The following is an 18,733-nucleotide window of genomic DNA, read 5'->3' as shown; positions in this document are numbered from 1 at the left end:
CCAATACCTGCTCGTTTGCGCGTGCGGTCACGCGAACGGTGGCGCGTTCGAATGATTGTGTTCATCCACTCAGGAGTTGGCCTCACGAGACGGTATCACAGAAGCATGGATCGGAGCACGCGCAGAACCCCGCCGTTAAGTGGCATTAGCAGGGCAACACTCGCGCCATCTCTCGTACTACCCTGCAAGCATACCGACCACTACAGTAAAGCCATGTGGCGAAGCCGGATTACAGGAAACGGGAGCTATGCGAGAAAACATATAAGGGGACACACGAGAGTCGCGCATCCCCACAGCGTATACAGCTTACGTTATTGGCACTGTGCCAATCTCACTATCTCCACAGTGCCAAGTATGCTTCCAACAATCTACTTCGACGTGCCAAGACCCGAGTCACCCGAAATCTTGTAAAAGTGATGGTATCTCCGCCAAAGAGTGCTTGAGAATGTTGCTTCTGAATAACACTTACCTTTGTTTTGCAAGGTACATCACAGTGGCTCGTGATCGTTGTGAGATGCATTCATCGCCAAGATCTCCTGTGCGTTTATCGTAATGGGCTGTTATGTCTTGCTGGCTAATGAAAGCTTCCCTTACACAAATTGCCACAATGTGTGGGATCTGCATGATTTTTTATTGGACAACAAATTAAGCTACTTAGCCTACTGGGTGTAGGCCAGTTGGTGATCAGGAACCGCTTTGTGTTGTCCCTTCCGTTAAGTCTCATGCTTCTGCTTGCGGTAACTTCCCAAAATCAAATATTAGCTACTGCTACTACTACTACTACAATTGACTGCCGTTAATTCAACACTTGCGGGAGAGATTTGGTCGAACTGGCAAAAGGTCGAATTAACAAATGGCTTCAAATGAAAGAAATCAAATTTTTTTCAATATCAAGAAAGAGATCCTGAGGAATCTTGCTTGATCTGGATGGACAGTGTTGCGTACCTGCTATGTGACACTGAACGAATGAGACAGAATGCTGAATATGGGTGCCTAACACGACACAAAACAAGCAGGAACTGATAGCTTCACGGGCACAAGGTGCATCAGCCACTGAAAGATAAAAAATAAAACTGCTTCATACCTAAGGAAGCAGCGGCACCGCCTGCTAAATTTCTTGAGTTTTCAAGCTTTTAGTAACCATGGCACACATGAGGGGGCGCTGGTGGGGGTGGAATTGACTGAAGCGGCACATTTTTGCATTAGAACTAAATGAGTTTCCTTTTCAAAGCAACGTGCGATTTCTGGTTGGGACTTTCCAGTGAATCTGAAGTAACCGAAAAGTCGACTCAGCTGAGGTCAAATTACTAGGAGTCGATTGTACTACTACTACTACTACAGTAGACTTCCGCTGATTCAATCCCAACCGAAGGTCCCAGCTCATGGCCGGGGCTTTAAGTTTCATTGCTTCGACCCTGCAATTGACCTTCGCTTTAGTGGCGCCATGTCTCAGCAGAGCTTACGGGCCAATGAAAGCGACTCATGCCATTTCCTGTCAAAAATGCCCGTTTCTGGCCAGCCCGGGAAGACATTAAAGCAATAACAGTACGTCATAATGCCCGATTACGCTTTTGCACCATTATAACGCGCATCTTAATTTTTTTTTTCAGAGGAAGTTGGGCAGAAAATTACCTGTACAGTGCAATCGGATACAGTAACGAAACCACGGTCACGGCATTTGTGAGCTTTATCGTAAAGTACTGCTGCCTTGTGGCAAAGTCGACTTTAAAAAAAAAGTGCAGTAAAGCAGACTTCGAGAAGCCGGCCACCATTGTGCAACACATGTTAGACCCTTGCCCATTTCCCTTCCCAAAAAAATTGGTTACATGTTAGATTTCTACTTTGTTTAGGAGATTGGCGTCATTTCTATGTTGTTTTTCTACATTGGACAAAAGAAAGTGGGTGCACACTTCATTCGGGGGCCTGCTAGAATTGGGCAATCACTGCCAAATGAACCGGTGGCGTTTTAGTTTCTTCTGCACCTTAATTTGACCCTCCGGATAATTATATTGCTTTCGTCGGTCCCGTAAGGGTCAAATTAACGGAGGTTGACTGCATTCGTACTGGCACTATTACTACTACAGCTTGACAACTTTCTACTTACCTGCTTTTGATAGGCATTGTGACTTTACACTTGGGAGCAGATAGCCAGGTCTTGGGAAGTTCAAATTGAGGCACAAGTATTATTTCAGAATAAATGTTCTTCAATTTTATTGGCTAAAAATGCAGCCTTTTGTGAACCATCCCCACTCAACAGAAAAAAAAAAAATCAACAACGGCGTGCAAGTCCAGCTCAGTGTAATCGTAGAAGCACCGAATCATTGGACACAAGTCTGGGAGGGTGGGGAGGGTAAACAGATGACATTGATGTTGAAGAGAGGGGATGTTTCGCAGTTAAAAGCATGATTACAATTAAAAAAATATTAAAGGAAGCAGCAAAATGGCATAAAAAGTGTTCAAAAAAAAAAAGAGGCACAGATTCCATGCAATAATAGCAAGAAATGGGCTTAAAAATAAGTTCCCATTGCTTGGCCACCAAGTTAAAAAAAAATGCAAGAAAAAAATCTACTAAAATGCGAGAGTATATAAATAATTGTTGCTTAAACAGTAAAGGAATCACTTTTTTCTTTGGCTCCACGCGGAACAAGTTTTCAACATTTGGCGACATTGTCTGCCGTCCATTATTTTTTCTCGGCGCAGTTGTCACTGTTTAAACAGGCTGTCCGTCACTTCCTCGTGGGGGGAGCGTTACAGCAGTCCAGAGTCCAGTATATAGTGTGAACGCTGCATTAACTCCAACGCCAAAATGCACCGAAACGTTTTTCACCGACGAAGCTTTCTCCAAGCCCACGAGATGTTACGATCGTGTTCAGTGGATGACATGCGATTGAAAACTAGCAAAATAGGATAAAAAAAAAAGAAGTTAGCAGCACTTACTTGCACAGGGGGTGAGTAATGGAGAGATGATGCCGCGATCAGCTGATGCAAAAGGCCAAACTTTGCGAAGCCAGCAAGTTTACTCCACATAGTATTCTCTCTTTCAAGATGAGGCGAACCGTGTGCACATTGTCAAAGTTTTTGATCTTTCACCCTTCCCCGGCTTCAAATCTAAATTTTTCTTATGCCATCGCCGATTTCCAAATAAAGAGTTGTTTCCTGTAACATCTTCGTGAAAGAAAGGCTCAATGATGCCGCATGAAGTTACAAACCTACGTCATGGGCGAACTTCACGCAGCAATGCTGGCAATTCGTAAACCAAGCTTTCTTTTGTTGCTGCCGGTGATAAAAAAATAGAATGACAAAGAAATAAACACCTGAGACAACAACAAGCCGCGGTTAAACGGGCCGGAAGACGAAATGGCTTCTGATTTCTGCTCGGCAAAAACCCCATGGAAACACGGCAAAACCACTTCTTACAGCAAGTTCTACTTTCCGTGCCTCCTTTCTCCACAGAAGCATATAATGTTTCTCTTGGAGAGCTCCCGCTCAACGTGCTTGTGGCCAGCTCAACCTTTCTTGAAACTGGGAGATCGGCTCCGCCGTTACGCGCATACACCGAGATCAAAAACAGGGACAGCGTCATAAAATGCCTCACAGACAAAATGGACAAGACAAAGCGGCCTGCTGACTTTCAACAAACCGACGCTGAAGTGAGAGCCTTCGACTGTGTCGCTGCCAGCGATGACGACATGCAGTGTTGACCTCGTCAAACTTGAGCACTGCGTTCCGTTCCACAATCTTTTGAGATGAGAACACTGTTCTTCAGCTGAAGTTGGCAGCACCGATAAAGTGTTTACATTTTTGGGGTATACGTCGCTACTTCTCCCAGCACATGAATTCGTCGGCTGGCGTTAGGGCCGTTTTTTGCACCTACACGAGTTGGCCACAAACCAGCACACAAAACAACTATTACCGAACCAGTGCTTCAAACCACTGGCCTGACTCAATGTGCGTGTGTGTGATCCGGTGCTTACTGTATTTCTCCCGTGTTTTCAAGCACTGGTCTGTCGGCACTGTCTCGCTGCACCGGTGTCTGCAATAAAGCGATGCTTGCACCAGGACGTTTGAAAGTTTGGGGGTAATCGCTGACCTTAAACCCCACACGCGCTCGCACCATCGTCACACACTGAGGATCTCCCGTCTCTTTGCACCACAAACGGAAATCCCGGCGACTTCACGCAGGCCGCGGCGCGTGTCACCGTTGGCACGTTCGGGAAGTTAACGAGCGAGGAATCGTTGTCGGCAGAGAGTCCATCGTGCAAGTCCGTTGCGCTGCCCACTGCCGCAGCAGAGGCCGCAAAGCACTGCTGGCAGAAGTGGGCTCTCAGAGCTTCAACAGCGCGTTGCGGAGACACCTGGCAACCGTGGCAAGGGAGACTCCCGCGAAGAGGGTGTGCCACCGGGCCCTGGCAAGGCCGTTTGCGTTTGGCGTAGCCAGATGGCCAGAGGGACGCCACCGTTTCTTACCACCGGTGTGGTGGAGACACTGGCCACAGGGGGTGGTCTCCGGGTTGGATCGATGTCACAGCGTCCGGTAGGGCCCCTTCATCTTGAGGTACTGCGCAACAAAGAAAACCAGACGCAGCTTGACGGTGCTGGTTTGCACACAGGCACGGAGCAGGATAAGACAGGTGAGAAAACTACCCTCTCTCACGGTGTGAAGTACAGTAGCACTTATGCAGTCAACAACCGATTTTTTTCGGACTCCCTAGGGGCCATGAAAATGTCCGAAAAGACGAATGCATGCATTTTATTGTCCCAAAGGGCTCAAATTGCCACAACATGTTCTTACCGCTCGCTTGCTGCCAGTGTTTTTTGCCGTCAGATTCTCAGTCATCAAACCCACCCCCCCTGCCGGTGTGCCACCCACTGCTGCTAGCGTGGACGTGCAGCCTACATAAGTTAGCTGTAGAATTTCATTTATGTGACCTCTGTGTGTCTCACGTGAAATCATTATTAAATATCTCCAACACAGCAATGGACATCGCAATTAAGTGTGCCTGCTTTAAGGTGTGTGAAAGCAAAAAATTCTAGCCTCTCCAAAAAACCACAGCATGGTTGTTTGATCGTCGGACTGCACAGGAGTCAAGTTGGAGGTGCAATTATTATGCAAGGGAAAACAAAAAACTAAATTTTCAGGAGCAAAGTTGGGGGTGCACTTAATATGCGAGTGCATTCATTTTGGGAGTATACACGGTATATGACTTGGGCTCGACATCGCCCAAGCAGCGAAGAAATTTTAAACAATTTTCTTGCCGCTGAAGAGCGCCACATCCTAAGTGTCACATGGTTACCAGATTCATTGAAAACTGGCACATACCAAGTGGCACACACACTGAGTGAACCAAGCCGGTCCGACGGTTGGTTCCGAACCATTCCCTCGGCACAGTAGCACGAGGGATTAACCATTCGACCATGGACTAGCCCAGTGGCCCAGGTTGGTGGGAAAACGGTGAGAGGCAGATATGCAGTTAGCCCCTGGGAAGTGCATGAAGCATCCTAAGAATGCTAATCGCATTAGAAGTGCCTTGTCCTTCCTATACGGTTCCCACTGGTGACTACGGCGATGCGGACAGCATTGCTTTGCTTTTGGTGGACACTAGTGCCGGTTTTGCTCTTTTGCAGCACACATTTCTGCACGCTCCAGGAGTCATCCGAACTAACTGATGACAGGTCAAGTATGTCTCTATTGATGAGAGCTTGATGCCATTAAACAATGCTTACGGTTACCGAGTCCAGAGAGCAAGCCCCAACTACGTTATTTTCTTAATTAGCGAATGTCAAATGAATGAGATTTTACTGCATTACAGATAAGATAGCACCAATGCCTACCTGGATGACAAGCGAGGGCCCGCCGTTGACAATCTCGGCGGGTATCTGCGACAGGGGGCAGTTCTCGATGCTCATGATCTGCAGGTTGGTGCACAGGGCCAGCTCGAAGGGCAAGCTGTGCAGGTTTGGGTTGTCGTTGATGTACAGGGACTCCAGGTTCTCCAGGGTTCCTGCGCAGGAAAGCCCACACGCAGAGGGTACTGCGTTGCACTATACACCCTCACAATTTCAACTGAGTTACGGCTAGTGCATTGCCAAATATGTACTAGAGTTTTATCATAGCAACAAGACCAGCTGAAAAGAGAAATAATAGAGTACAACAATATTCTGAAACATGGTGACAGCCAATTAGCTAAATCATGATAGCTGGGTCACCAACCAGTTCAGACTGGTATTTTTGTTCAGAACACAATTTTTGTTAACTTCGTCATAAGATATTGATTACTAGAAGACAAAATGAAGCTCAAGCCTGAATTTTAAAAAATTCATGCCGAAACCCCAGCCTCAGTAACCTTGGTATTATGTCACTGACTTCAAAAGGATTTCTTTTCCAGGCCATTGTGGCTCTGTTAGGTTATCGAAACTTGCTCAGTTCGTTCTTTGTCTCTTTTAGAACACAATGTACGAGGGCAAGTCAAATGAAAGTGAGCCGACCACATAGCACACAGGCATCTCTCATTTACAAAAGTTACACATAGGTGTGAGGATAAATGCTCTTTAACACTTTTGGGACCGGCCCATAGGCCATCGATCCTATATGATCGACGGTTTTGCGCGCACTGCCCCGTTCAAATTTCCGCGCGCTTGGACATGTAGCTCCATCTAGGAGGTCGTCAGGAACTAGACTCTCGGTTTCGGCATAGTTTCTTTCATTTCCAGCAGGTGGCGATACGCGAGAGAGAATTTTCTCGATTGCGGCGGCGGCGGACGCAGTGGAAAATGGCGTCGTGCTCGCGTCCGGTCGCTCGAAAAGAACGCCGTCAATCGCGCGATTCCGCTGCTTCGGCAACGGATTTTTTTGATGAACTGAGCAGCGAAGAGTCTGAAGACGACTTCGGCAGCTCCGATTTTATTTCGGACTCCAATTCGGATGATGATGAGCCACGGACTTCATCTAGTAGCCGAAGGTGAGCATAGTTCCACATTCATTTCTTTCTGGAGTAGGTGAACGGGCTCGCTATATGTTCTCATTATTTTATCTTTACTTGATAGGGTCTCAACAAGCTATGGCAATGATCTGCTGCCGCCAGCGCAGAAGCGGATTGAGTTTTCGCCGCGACGGGAACCTGGCGTGTACTTGGACGCAGAAGTGGGCGTGGCGCTCAGAAGCGGATCAAAGAAATTCTTGACTGCTCTGGACTTCTTTCTTCTGTTTTTCTCGATGAATGTGATCGAAACAATTTGTGACAACACGAACAAGTATGCTTGGACTCACATTTTGGAAAAACCAACGCATGCTTGTTCCGATGGATCTTGGGAAGAAGTCACCCCAAGTGAAATGCTAAAGTTTATCGGACTCGTAATTTACATGGGCGTTGTGAAGGTTCCTCGGCTGAAGCTGTATTGGAACGTAGGAGATCTGTACAGCGGTCTGCTCCCACCACGGATCATGCGGCGACGCCGGTTCATAGCTCTACTCGCAATGTTGCAAGTTGCAGACTTGGACGATGTCACTCAAAGTTCAAGAGGAAAGCTCCGATACATGTGGTGGCTCCTGCAACACATGAACGAAGTGTCAGCGAATCTTTTCCAGCCACATCGCGATCTTTCCGTGGATGAGCGCATGGTGAAATCGAAAGGGCGGTCAGGCATCCGACAGTATATCAAAGATAAAGTAACAAAATGGGGCTACAAGCTGTGGGTCCTAGCTGACCCTGGCACCGGATATACTGTGCAGTTTAGTGTGTATACCGGTAAGCGTGAGCAGCCAGGGCCCCATGGCTTAGCTTTCGACGTAGTTTGCCAGCTGTGTCACAGATATCTTGATCAGGGCTACAGGATCTTTATGGACAATTTTTACACTTCTACTAGCCTGTTCAGTCATCTTCTCAGCCGAAAAACATTGGCTTGCGGAACCACACGCAAGGATCGCCGAGGATTTCCTGCCGAACTGAAGGATGCACGGTGGGAAAAAAAAGCTCGACGTGGCGACATTCGATGGTTGCGCAATCAGAACATCCTGTACCTTCAGTGGAAAGACCGGCGTGTTGTCAACATGATGAGCACGGTTCATACTGCAAATGACACGGTCACCGCAAAAAGAAGGGAAAGAAGGCAAAACTCCTGGACTGATCCATGATTAATTATAATGCTGGCATGCTAGGCGTAGATAAATCGGATCAAATGATTGGATATTATAATGTTCTCATGAGAAGCGTACGGTGGTGGAAGACTCTGTTCTTCCACTGCATCGATATTGCATGTGTGAACAGTTTTGTACTCTTCCAAGCTCACCGCACATTGCACCCAGAGATTCCTGAGCTGGCACGCACTGCCGGGTTTGACCACCTAGCTTTTAGAGAAGAGCTCATTCGGCAGCTTCTGAATCTTGACGGTGCCAAGCAAGCACACACGCCTCCACGACCCGTCGCAAAACATGCACTCCACAAGCCGGAAAAAGTGGCAAAACGCAGAAACTGCAAGCTGTGCTATGAGGAGAAGAAAATCGAGCTCAAAACTAATGTCTTTTGCAGCACATGCCAAGTTCACTTGTGTTTTACGACTGCCCGGAACTGCTTCGTCGAGTGGCACAAGAACCGTGGGACCTGAGTGGCTGACCACTGGTGCAAGCTAGATTTCACACAAAAAAAAAAGACAGTTGTAGATACGCGTGCCAAATTTTCACAAGCAAGAAAGGAGGCATTGTAGCACATTTTGTATATCTTGAATTTTTTTTATTATGTTTTTCCACTTGTATATCCATGACTTTTCCAACTTTTTTATGTTGTTCTTTCAGCAAATCTTGAATTTGAGATTTTTTAAAAAATATTATATATCACTTTTAAGTCTAACCTTTCTTTATGCATGAAAGACCATCTAATTAGCTACATTTTGATAAACATTGCAGCAATATAGCGTAATGACTATTCGTAATAAAAAATAATTTTTGACACCCATCAGAATTGCCTGTTTTTTCCCCGGTCCCGAAAGAGTTAATGCTCTCATACAAAGGGTTGAACATGGTTATGTGACATAATGGACACTCCAAAAGTTGAACAGCGTGGTGTCATGGGGTTTTTGACAGCGCAAGGTATTTCCCAAAAAGAAATTATTTGCCACATGGTTGCCGTGCACATCGAATATTGCATTTCACTGGCCACTGTGAAGCATTGGAGCAAATGGTTCAAAGGACCTGAAAGTTGCAAAGACGATCCAAGACCGGGCCAAAGCCATCGTGCAATCACCCCCAACACAAGTGCAAAAGTTGATGAGCTGATGAGACAAGAATGGGGGATAAACATCGATGAACTGGCAGAGCGTGTGAACATTAGTCGCGGTTCGTTTCACACCATAATTCATGAACATCTCAGTCATCGGCTCTTGTGTGCGGAATGGATGCCCAAGATTTTGAACCACTGCCAGAAGAAGGTTCTGCGCTGCCTTGACTCATCTGATCCGGTATCACAATGAGGCTGACGACTTCTTGTCTGCAATTGTCACCAGGGGCGAATCATGGTGCCAATACTACAAGCCTGAAACACGACGGCAAGGCTTACAGTGGAAACATTCCAATTCATCACCCCCAAAGAAAGCGAAGGTCGTCATTTCTGCTGAAAAGGTGCTGGTGGCTTTTTTTTTTTCAATCGTCAGGGGCCATTACTGATTGAATTTACGAAACCTGGAAAGACTATCAATCGTTTCCGATATTGTGAAACGCTGGATCGGCTGCGTGTCGCAATCAAGAACAAACGACGTTGAAAACTGGCGAAGAGGGTCATCTTGTTCCACAACAATGCCCGTCCCCTCGTCGCTGATGTGGTTAACACAACACTGGAAAAATTCAAGTGGGAAACGCTGTAACATCCGCCACACAGCCCAGACCTGCCGCCTTGCGACTTCCACATTTTCGGGCAATTGAAAAGCAGCTCAAGGGAACCAGATTTGTGTCTGATGATTGTGTGAACGAGTCAGTTACAGACTTTTTGAAGCAGCAACCCAAGGAGTTTTATGAGACGGGAATGACACGACTCGTTAGTCAATGGGACAAATGTCTAAAGTACCCCGTTTGTCATTCATTGGCTCACTCTCATTTGACTCGCCCTAGTAGTTTATGTTTAGTGATAAGTTAACTAAGCTTGAATAGACTGTCAAAATGCATCACGGAATCACGGAATGACCTCGCTTGCCAAGCCTCTTCTCAAGGCAAGATTGGCTTCTTCCTAGTGTTGTATGAAGCTGGTTCGCTGATGCAGCTCAAACTAATTTTTTCTCTTTAGTCCTCTCAGACGCTCGACTACAGCAGTACGCACAGGACAGATGCGCTATATTTGAGCCGATAGGTCAGCAGAACGAGCAGATACTTACTCGTACTCGTTCACTAATATTGTTGCACGCCGGTACTCGCACACATTCCTACTCGACCCACTGATGGCAACCAACACTCGCTCTTGTTCATAGTTACTTTCATTTGCACTTACCGGTACCCCATCATGCTACACTGGCATCTGCTCCCACTTGCCGACAGTTACTCACTTCCAATAAAAATCACCATCATTGACTTTCATTCATACCCGCGTTAACTGGCACTCACACCCTTCACAACTCAGTAACACTCTATTGCATGCCTGCGAAATGAGCGTTGAGTGAATGAGACAGTGGTACTTGTAAGTGATCATGCTGACCTATTGTTGAGCCTGGTTATAATAAAATGGCATCAAACATGATAACACCTCCATATCATCGAATATTCACCATAAGCATGCATTCCTTATTGTTCACATTGGCGAGAAACATTTTAGACTGACTCTGTAGAATCCCGCAACTTGTCATATCTGTGCTCGTTACGTTGAAATTCTACTATAGCAATGGGGATGATCGTACACGGCGAACAAAGCCCAGGCAACGCTCACCAATCTCCTCGGGAATCTGGTTCAGGTTGTTCTCGCCGACACTCAGGTAGGTGAGGTTGCTCAGGTAGCCGATGGCACGCGGCAGGTTGGTCAACTGGTTGCTCTGCACCACCAGCTTCTGCAGCTGCCGCAGGTGCCCTGTAGATGGTTCAGAGCAACGAGAGTTGGTGTATTAAAATGCAGACAAGTGTTGTTGATGATTAATGAGGTTTAATGGCACCACAGCTACGATGGCAAGATTCGTCACAGCTTTTGAAGAAACGTGAGGCTTTTCAAGGACTTCCAAGACTCTGACAAATCATTTTCCAGGATTAAAGCGCCATGATGTCTGCAGCTTGGGAAAAAACAAAAAAGAAAGAGAAGAAACTGCCTTAAATAAAGTGCAAACATTTTCAATTTCATAGGCACAGAAAAAGTCCCCCCCACCTTTTTTTTCTTCTCAAACCTTCACCAGCCACCACAAGCAAGATGGATACCTACAACAAAGAAGCTAAGCAGATTGGATTGTCTTGACTCTTCGCTTGTGTAAACCTTGTGGGCAGGTGCACAGATCTACTGATCCGCATGTCCTTTTCTGCTTTAGCGGACAAAAAGCGCCCGACTTTGCACTTCCCCCTTTGGTTGTTCATATGCGCTTGCCTGAAACTATAAGCCAATGTATGAGTTCCTTTTAAACAACAGATCTACACAAACTGCAGCTAGGTGCATTGCGAATGTGAAGCTCACGAAGGCAACTCTTCCATGCATGTAATACAGCACGGAGTCTGAAACAGCCTGCACCTGCGAGCAAGATAATTTTACCTTCTGGGAAGATTAGCTCTGCTTCCTCTGTGACACACCGTCATGCTAGCACTCTACTGTTGTTGCCATGTAATTATACCGACAGTGGTGCCACACGTAGACAAAATGGTGCCACGTGCTTGCAGTCTGTTTGTCTGTTGTCGGCTACTTACAGTCATCGAAACTGCGGTCCAGAAGGTGTAGTTCTCATGGTACACTTCTGCTATAAAAAATGGCTTCATGTACTTGGGTGGAGCTATACACTTACACTACAAAGAGAATGCTCTCCTCCAACACTAGCAACAATTGTGGAGCCTGTGTAGGTAGAAGAAAAACCTAATTAATACATAAATTGATCACTGGTATAAAATGCTAGTGCATAGAGTATTCTAAAAATCCTCTACAGATGTATGCCAATCTGCGAAACGCAAGCCGTAGTTACTTCATTTTTACGTGCACCAGTTTCCCATTAAAAAAAAAGAAAAAGAGAAATGTTCCCAATTATAATACCCCTATCAAGCAGGCAAGTTAGGTTTACGGGGGGAGTTTCACTCGGTTTAAGTGCACTTTGCCAAATCTAAACGTTGTGAGCGGAGTGTCACTTGCATAAGAGTGCACTCTGGTCGGAGAATGTTCACGGAACGCACTTTGCGGGTCAAGTTGAGTAGCCTCACCACCAGCGGTTTAAATGGTACAAAATGTAATGTATAAAAAAGGATACATACGTTCATTTCAGTTGTTGAACAGCCTTTAACAAAATAATTGGAAGAGAACTCACTCACATTCTGTTCTGGCAGGATTAAATGCCATTTCATCACACGCCATCACGCTGTTCTTGATTGGCCAGGCATTCATATTGGCCAGCATTGACTTGCAGCACTCTTGCAATAAAAATGTTTGTGTTTTTCGTTGAGAGAATGTAGAATAAGTTTGTTTTTCTAATACAACCTAAAACAATCACTTTGTAGAAGTTTTTCTTTTTAATCTACATCTTAAAAAAAAAAAAATGCTCTTAAACTGTCGCCTTATTTTTCTTTTCTTTTTTCTTTCTTTCTTGCTGTGAGTGTGCTCCGGTTTCCCGTTTAGCACCGCGTAGCCTAAAGTGTCACTCAAGGTCCCGAAGTGCACTTGCCTGCCCGCTTGGCAGGGGTATAATGCGCTCACTTTCGCCGTATCCTAAGAGGGCGAATCAGAAAGTCTTTGCCCCTATTTTCTTTAAGCCAAATTATGGCTGTAAATGTGAAGTGAACATATCCATTCCCAGTGGTGGACCTTTGTTCGACCAGCCCGGCCTTAACTGCCATTTGCTCCACGTCATGGCGCTGCTGTCAGTTGTTGTGCCTCAGACGTCCGCCGTGTATGATCAATGAAATGCGATTCGTTTTCTATGCAGCAAGGGACGAACGGCCATCGAAATCCCCAGGGAAATGCAGCCCACATATGGGGAAAGGTGTATCGCTTCGAGAAGTGTGAGGTGGCAGTGTTGTGAGTTCGCAAAAGGCCATGAAGACTTCCACGCCAACAAGCGTTCGGTGAGGCAGCTTGTGTCGCCGACTAACCACAACAACTGGGAGAGTCAGGACCACCGAACATACAGACCGGACCTTGCCCCTAGTGATTTCCACGTTTTTGGTCTGCCGAAGAAGTTCCTGGCAGGACAGCGATTCACGTGCAACGATGATGCCAAGGCACCAGTCTGATGGTGGTTCCACAGTTAGCCAGACGCCTGAACCGATGTGGGGACTATGTGGCAAAAATTGACATGGTTGAACGTGGTTAAACCAAGTTTGTCGAGCAACAGCATGGTTGCGCTTGCTTTAGGAAAGAACACAGACGCTGCTCGGAGCCCTCAGCACTGCTGCGAAGCAGTGGCAGCAGCGAGCGCACTGACCTTCATGCTGCGTCACGCTTCAACGCATACTAAGCGTCGAAAGCACAACACGTACGCCGCTACCAGCACTCGGTGCATTTTGTACACATCGCAGATTGCTTTCGAGATATGGGCTCCCACGCAGCGTACGCAACAGCTGTCTGTAGTGGCAGGCTAAGTCCCAGTATCACCTTGGCTGAGCTTGAAAGTCAGACTTACGGAACCAAGCATTTTCTGGGTTTATACCTGGAGTAGTAGAGCTATCACTCTAAAATAGTGTAAGGTACGTAGAATAGTATGTATATTCGTAGTCACCTGTACGTACCTCATTCTGGCTAATAAAACATAGGGAAAAATACTTTTTGATTCACCCTAGTAAAATAAGTCCTCTACAGTACCGCACACCTCATTCTTTCATACAGAAATGCAGCTTTCTCTCATTTAGAAAAACATTTACCACTGACGCACTAAAGTTGCGAAGAATAAAAAAAAGTTCCAGTTTCGCCTGAAAGGCGAAGCATCGGTTGTGATAGCAAATTGGTAGAGAGCCACACAAAGCAAGCGGTCTACTAAGTGGCCAGGGAGAAAGAAGTATTTGAGGAGATGAATTTCCTAGGCCGCGACAGCATGTGCGGGCAGCCCGAGAAAGTCACGGTTGGGCGAGGAGGAAATGCAGTTTTTGCTGCAGCACGACAGATGGCGCATGGGCGCATTGCCATCACTTGCACATTCTTTTATGGATAGTGTCTCATATATTGTAAGCTTTCCCAGATTTCATTCTGCGGCATCAATAAATAGAAGTGGTGGACACTTTAGCTATTAATGACTGCTGTCGCAATTACATGCCATACTGCACTTGAAATGAGCTACTGGCAGCAATCCCGGAGCTGACAATGTCCGCCAAGGCCGCCACAGTTCACTAGCTCGCATGTGGTGTGAGTGCATGCGTAGGCGACCTTCAGAGGAAAAGCTCGCAATGTGGGCACGCCAGCTGTCGCATTTTCTCTTGCGATGTGCACGCTCTCCCTCTCTATTGGAGCTCTCACAGACTTCCGCTTTGCAGCGACGGCTTCTCCGAGGTTGCGTGCGCCTTTCACATTGCAACAAAGGCAGGTGCTTTCCATCGATGCTTTTTCTAGGACGAGGCAGAAATGCGTTGTGCCGAACCGCAGCAATGGCTACACATCCTGCAAGGATACGGTAATTACATCCAAAGTTCCAAGTGACCCGGTATGGTTGGAAATGTGGGCTCGTGCAATTGCAAGGAAGGATCGAGAGCCGATTTCTCGTGGCTATGTTTGCGAGAAGCACTTCTCGGAGAGCGACATTGAGACGCGGTGGTATTACGGTGTGCATGGGGGCTAAGTCTTTCTAGACAAACATAAATGGCCCGTCCTGTTACCTGACGCCTTGCCGTCAATATTTCCGCACTGTGCCACCTACTTGTCTTCTGTTCACAAAAAGGGGAAGCCAGCTAGATCTGTCATGAAGTACGCAAAGCATGCCAAGACAGAGGCTTCGGTTGTTGAAGGTACGAACATGCACCTTGCTTGAGTGAGAAAAATGAAATGTGTTCTGTCACTTCCAACGTTTACAGTCGCTTTCGATCTCGCATTTAAAAAAAACATACATTACAGATTTGCCGCTTTAAACAAGTACATCACGCAGGTAATTGTTCTGTAAGTGACGCATTTCTTTAGTTAATTTTTCAAGGCAATTGGAGCCGGCGAAGAGGTGCAAGAAACACGCCCATTCGTGCCTAAAGCACTGTGGTGAATCACCACCGAACGACCTTGAACTGGTGAGCCTCTTTGGTGAGTGCACTGCGTGCATTCTGCCTTTTCGGCGAGCTGACTTACGACAGAGGGCGCATCAGCACCGTGCCCGATGTCGTGACCTTATTGCGACACCTGAGTAAGCACCGTTTTGCCTCCTTAATAATTCTTGCTCCGTGCCAGCAGGAGTAAATATCTAGCCTGAACCAAGTCCCGTATGGTGTGCTATTCCCAGGATTCAGCGCACAATGTGAGCATTTTCAATGATTCTTCAAGCGAAACCACAGACAGAACTATGCCAGAAGAGGTCACTTTGAGGTGGCTGGACATCCGACGTCTCGTGAACTACCAGAGTATTTTTTTGACAGCGAAACTGTGTATCGCTAGGGTTTCCTGAAACTTTCATGTGTGCGACAAAAACTATCACTATCAGCAATGGCTTGTGACACTGATCGAGCGCTCGTCTTCTTCCGTAACTGGCTCCGTTACCGCTCATGCCAGCATTCCCATACTGCCCTTCCCTCTACTAAGGCACTGATGGCACTGGCCCACAGTCAATCGGTTTGGTGATTTCGTTCTCAAATTCTTTGCCTCAATATACCGCGAGATGGAAGCACAAATGCATATAGCGAATGTGTATAATGAATGCATAACCTGAATGAATGCAAATGTATAAAAATAAATGTGTGTGCGTGCCTTTCGTCACAATGACTACTGACCAAGGCAACAAATGTGTTCCGTGCTTTCGCTCAGAATTCTGTGTGCTACAAAGCTTCGCTGGTCATACACCTACAGAGACTGGAATGGCTCACAATTTTTTTTTTCCTCTATGCATTCTACCCATGTGAGCTGAACAGCCGTTCTGGATGAACTGTGGGCACCTAATTTTCCTCTAGTGGCCACAATGTGAAGGTCTGTGGGGTCCATCAAATGGCAGCAATGATGTGCTTCTGGCTCACACGATCGTTTCCAGTGCTTGTCGGTGCATAAAACCATGACCTTCGAGATTGGCTCCCACTGATCTGAGAAAGCCGTTGCAGAGGGTGCAATTTGAACGCTACCTATTAGCAATAAAAAAATAAGCTTCAAAAAAAGGTTACCACCGACATCTACAAGGTCATTTAAAGCATCTAGAGGAAGCTTTAGCTCTAGGTATTCTATCTAAATACATGGGAAAGGAGGAATAACTTTTCTTGCAACCACACACAAAATAGGTTTGCTGCAATTAAAAGAAAAAGATAAAATCTAGTGACTGCAGGATGTGAATGTTTTATTCAGGCTGTCGACATTCTTTATTTTCATCAAAATGTGCTTATGTGGCAAAACTTCAAAAATGAAACTGAAGTTTACAATGATGCAACTAACCAATGAAAGGTTAAATTAGAATTTTGTTTACTCCACCTAATACATCTACAGCAGACAAAATTGATATATTACACACATCTGTGAAATATATTACTAGTAGTTTCTGAATACAAGTTCTGCAAAACTCTTGTAAACATAGTAAAATATCCACGTAAGCACTAAATTAATACACCCAATTTGTCCACTTTAGATGTTCTAAGGCTTATGTTTACAGAACTGCAATATCTGTTTTTGGTGCAGATCTACAACATTGTAAACTTCGTCTTTCTATTTTTTAAACCTTACTGATTCTCAGTCACTCTTATTAACGCTATATTCAGGACATAAATAAAAATTCCACTCTCTACAGTCACAGAATGTTACTTTCTCTGTCAATTTCAACAAACTTCATTCAAATTGGTCCAGGGGTTGTCCCGGAAAAGCATTTCTGCATTTTACATGTTATACGAATAGCCGGAATCGGAGTTGGGCCCAAGCTAAAGCTTCCTCCTAATGACGAAGCTCGGTAAAAATGCATGTACTACCTATCGTTCTCATGCGAGTACCATTCTGTCAGAAGTGCAGACGCCAATGCCAGACTTCCTCTTGGCGACCCCGGGTGCGAAGCCCTGCGCGTTTCCAACTCACCGATCTCGTTTGGCAGGCTGTCCAGGCGGTTCTCCTCGAGGTCGAGCACGCGCAGCGCGTTCAGGTTCCCGATGGTGGTGGGCAGGCGTCGCAGCAGGTTGTTGCTGAGGGTGAGCACCTCCAGGCACGCCAGGTACTGGATGTCGTCGGGGATCTTGCTCAGCTGGTTCGTGCCCAGGTTCAGCTCCACCATGGTCGTCCATGTGCCCAGGTCTGCACAACCGAACTCCCGGTCACGAGGTTTCAAGGTTCCCTTCCCAGCAGTTGCACGTTCAAAAGAATTGAGCAGTAAATCCCGAGGTTTTACACGACAAAATCGCCATCCGATTACGAGGTACACTGTAGTAGGGGTTAATTTCGACCCCCTCAGGTTCTTTTACGTGCACGTAACGCACAGTACACAAGCATTTTCTTGCATTTTGCCTCCATCAGAATGCGGCGGCCAGGGCCAGGATCAATCTAGCGGCCTCACGTTCAGCAATGTAATTCCATAGACACTGGAATATCACAGCAAGTGCTCGTATACCGAGGGTATCGAATGGAAGAATATTGAGCGTTGGCTGCACTTGTGTGGCAGCTACAGTGTGATTGCAGGAATGGAGCCAGCCACTGTACCATGACATCATGACACATACAACCCCTGTGTACCAAAGCAAAAACCGAGATTGGTACGGATTTGCATTTAATTTAAAAAAAGAAAATAAATGAGGAGAGAAAGAGAGAGACAAGTTGAAGATGTAATGCCCGTGCTACAGAAGCTCTCTGAGAGTGACGGCTATACATGCAGAGCGGTGACGGCACCTTTGAAAGAACACACTTTTGCTGGGAGGATGCACCAGCTTGCGTTACTCCGAAGATGCTACTAGAGGCCATCAAGTCATCAGGGCTCACTCTGAAGCCAGAAAAGTGCCGCTTTGCTTACAATGAGCTTCTGTTTCTGTGCCATGTCATCAGCAAATCTGGTGTCCGTCCCGACCCGCACAAGACAACTTCCATCACAAAGTTCCCGCATCCCATTGACAAGAAGGCAGTGCGTAGATTCCTTGGCATGTGTGCTTACTACAGGCGTTTTGTCAAGGACTTTTCATGCATCGCGGAGCCGCTAACACATCTAACAAAATGTGACGTCGAGTTCACGTGGGAAACGCCGCAGGCCAACACATTTCAAGAACTCAAACATCGCATGCAGTTGCCCTCAGTACTTGTGCACTTCAACAAGGACACCAATACCAAAATCCACACTGACGCCAGTAGCCTAGGCCTCGGTGCCATCCTAGTCCAGAGAAAAGACGGACTTGAACAGGTGATAGCTTACGCTAGCTGGTCGTTGTCATAAGCTGAAGGCAATTATTCTACGACCGAAAAGGAATGCCTCGCCATCGTTTGGGCTACAGCAAAATTTCGCCCTTACCTAT

The 18,733-nt window shown here is 46.3% G+C and overlaps 1 protein-coding gene across 5 annotated transcripts in view; it reads right to left on the bottom strand.

Moving 5' to 3' along the window:
* Nucleotides 1-2,183: 2,183 nt before the first annotated feature.
* The window catches only part of LOC135913571 (leucine-rich repeat protein soc-2 homolog), a 125,014-nt gene continuing 108,464 nt past the window's right edge, over nucleotides 2,184-18,733 (bottom strand). For all 5 annotated transcript variants that reach the window (XM_065446079.2, XM_065446080.2, XM_065446081.2 and 2 more), the window contains 4 exons: nucleotides 17,319-17,531; nucleotides 10,902-11,039; nucleotides 5,833-6,002; nucleotides 2,184-4,558 (listed from right to left, as the gene is read on the bottom strand). In XM_065446079.2, coding sequence (XP_065302151.2) covers nucleotides 4,523-4,558; nucleotides 5,833-6,002; nucleotides 10,902-11,039; nucleotides 17,319-17,531 — 557 coding nt within the window. In that variant the 3' untranslated portion in view covers nucleotides 2,184-4,522. The remainder of the gene's footprint in view (nucleotides 4,559-5,832; nucleotides 6,003-10,901; nucleotides 11,040-17,318; nucleotides 17,532-18,733) is intronic.

The sequence above is a fragment of the Dermacentor albipictus genome, chromosome 9 (assembly GCF_038994185.2).
Source record: "Dermacentor albipictus isolate Rhodes 1998 colony chromosome 9, USDA_Dalb.pri_finalv2, whole genome shotgun sequence".
NCBI classification, from domain to species: domain Eukaryota; kingdom Metazoa; phylum Arthropoda; class Arachnida; order Ixodida; family Ixodidae; genus Dermacentor; species Dermacentor albipictus.
Note: the sequence above shows the minus strand (reverse complement) of the source record. Positions and strands in the feature narration are given on the sequence as shown.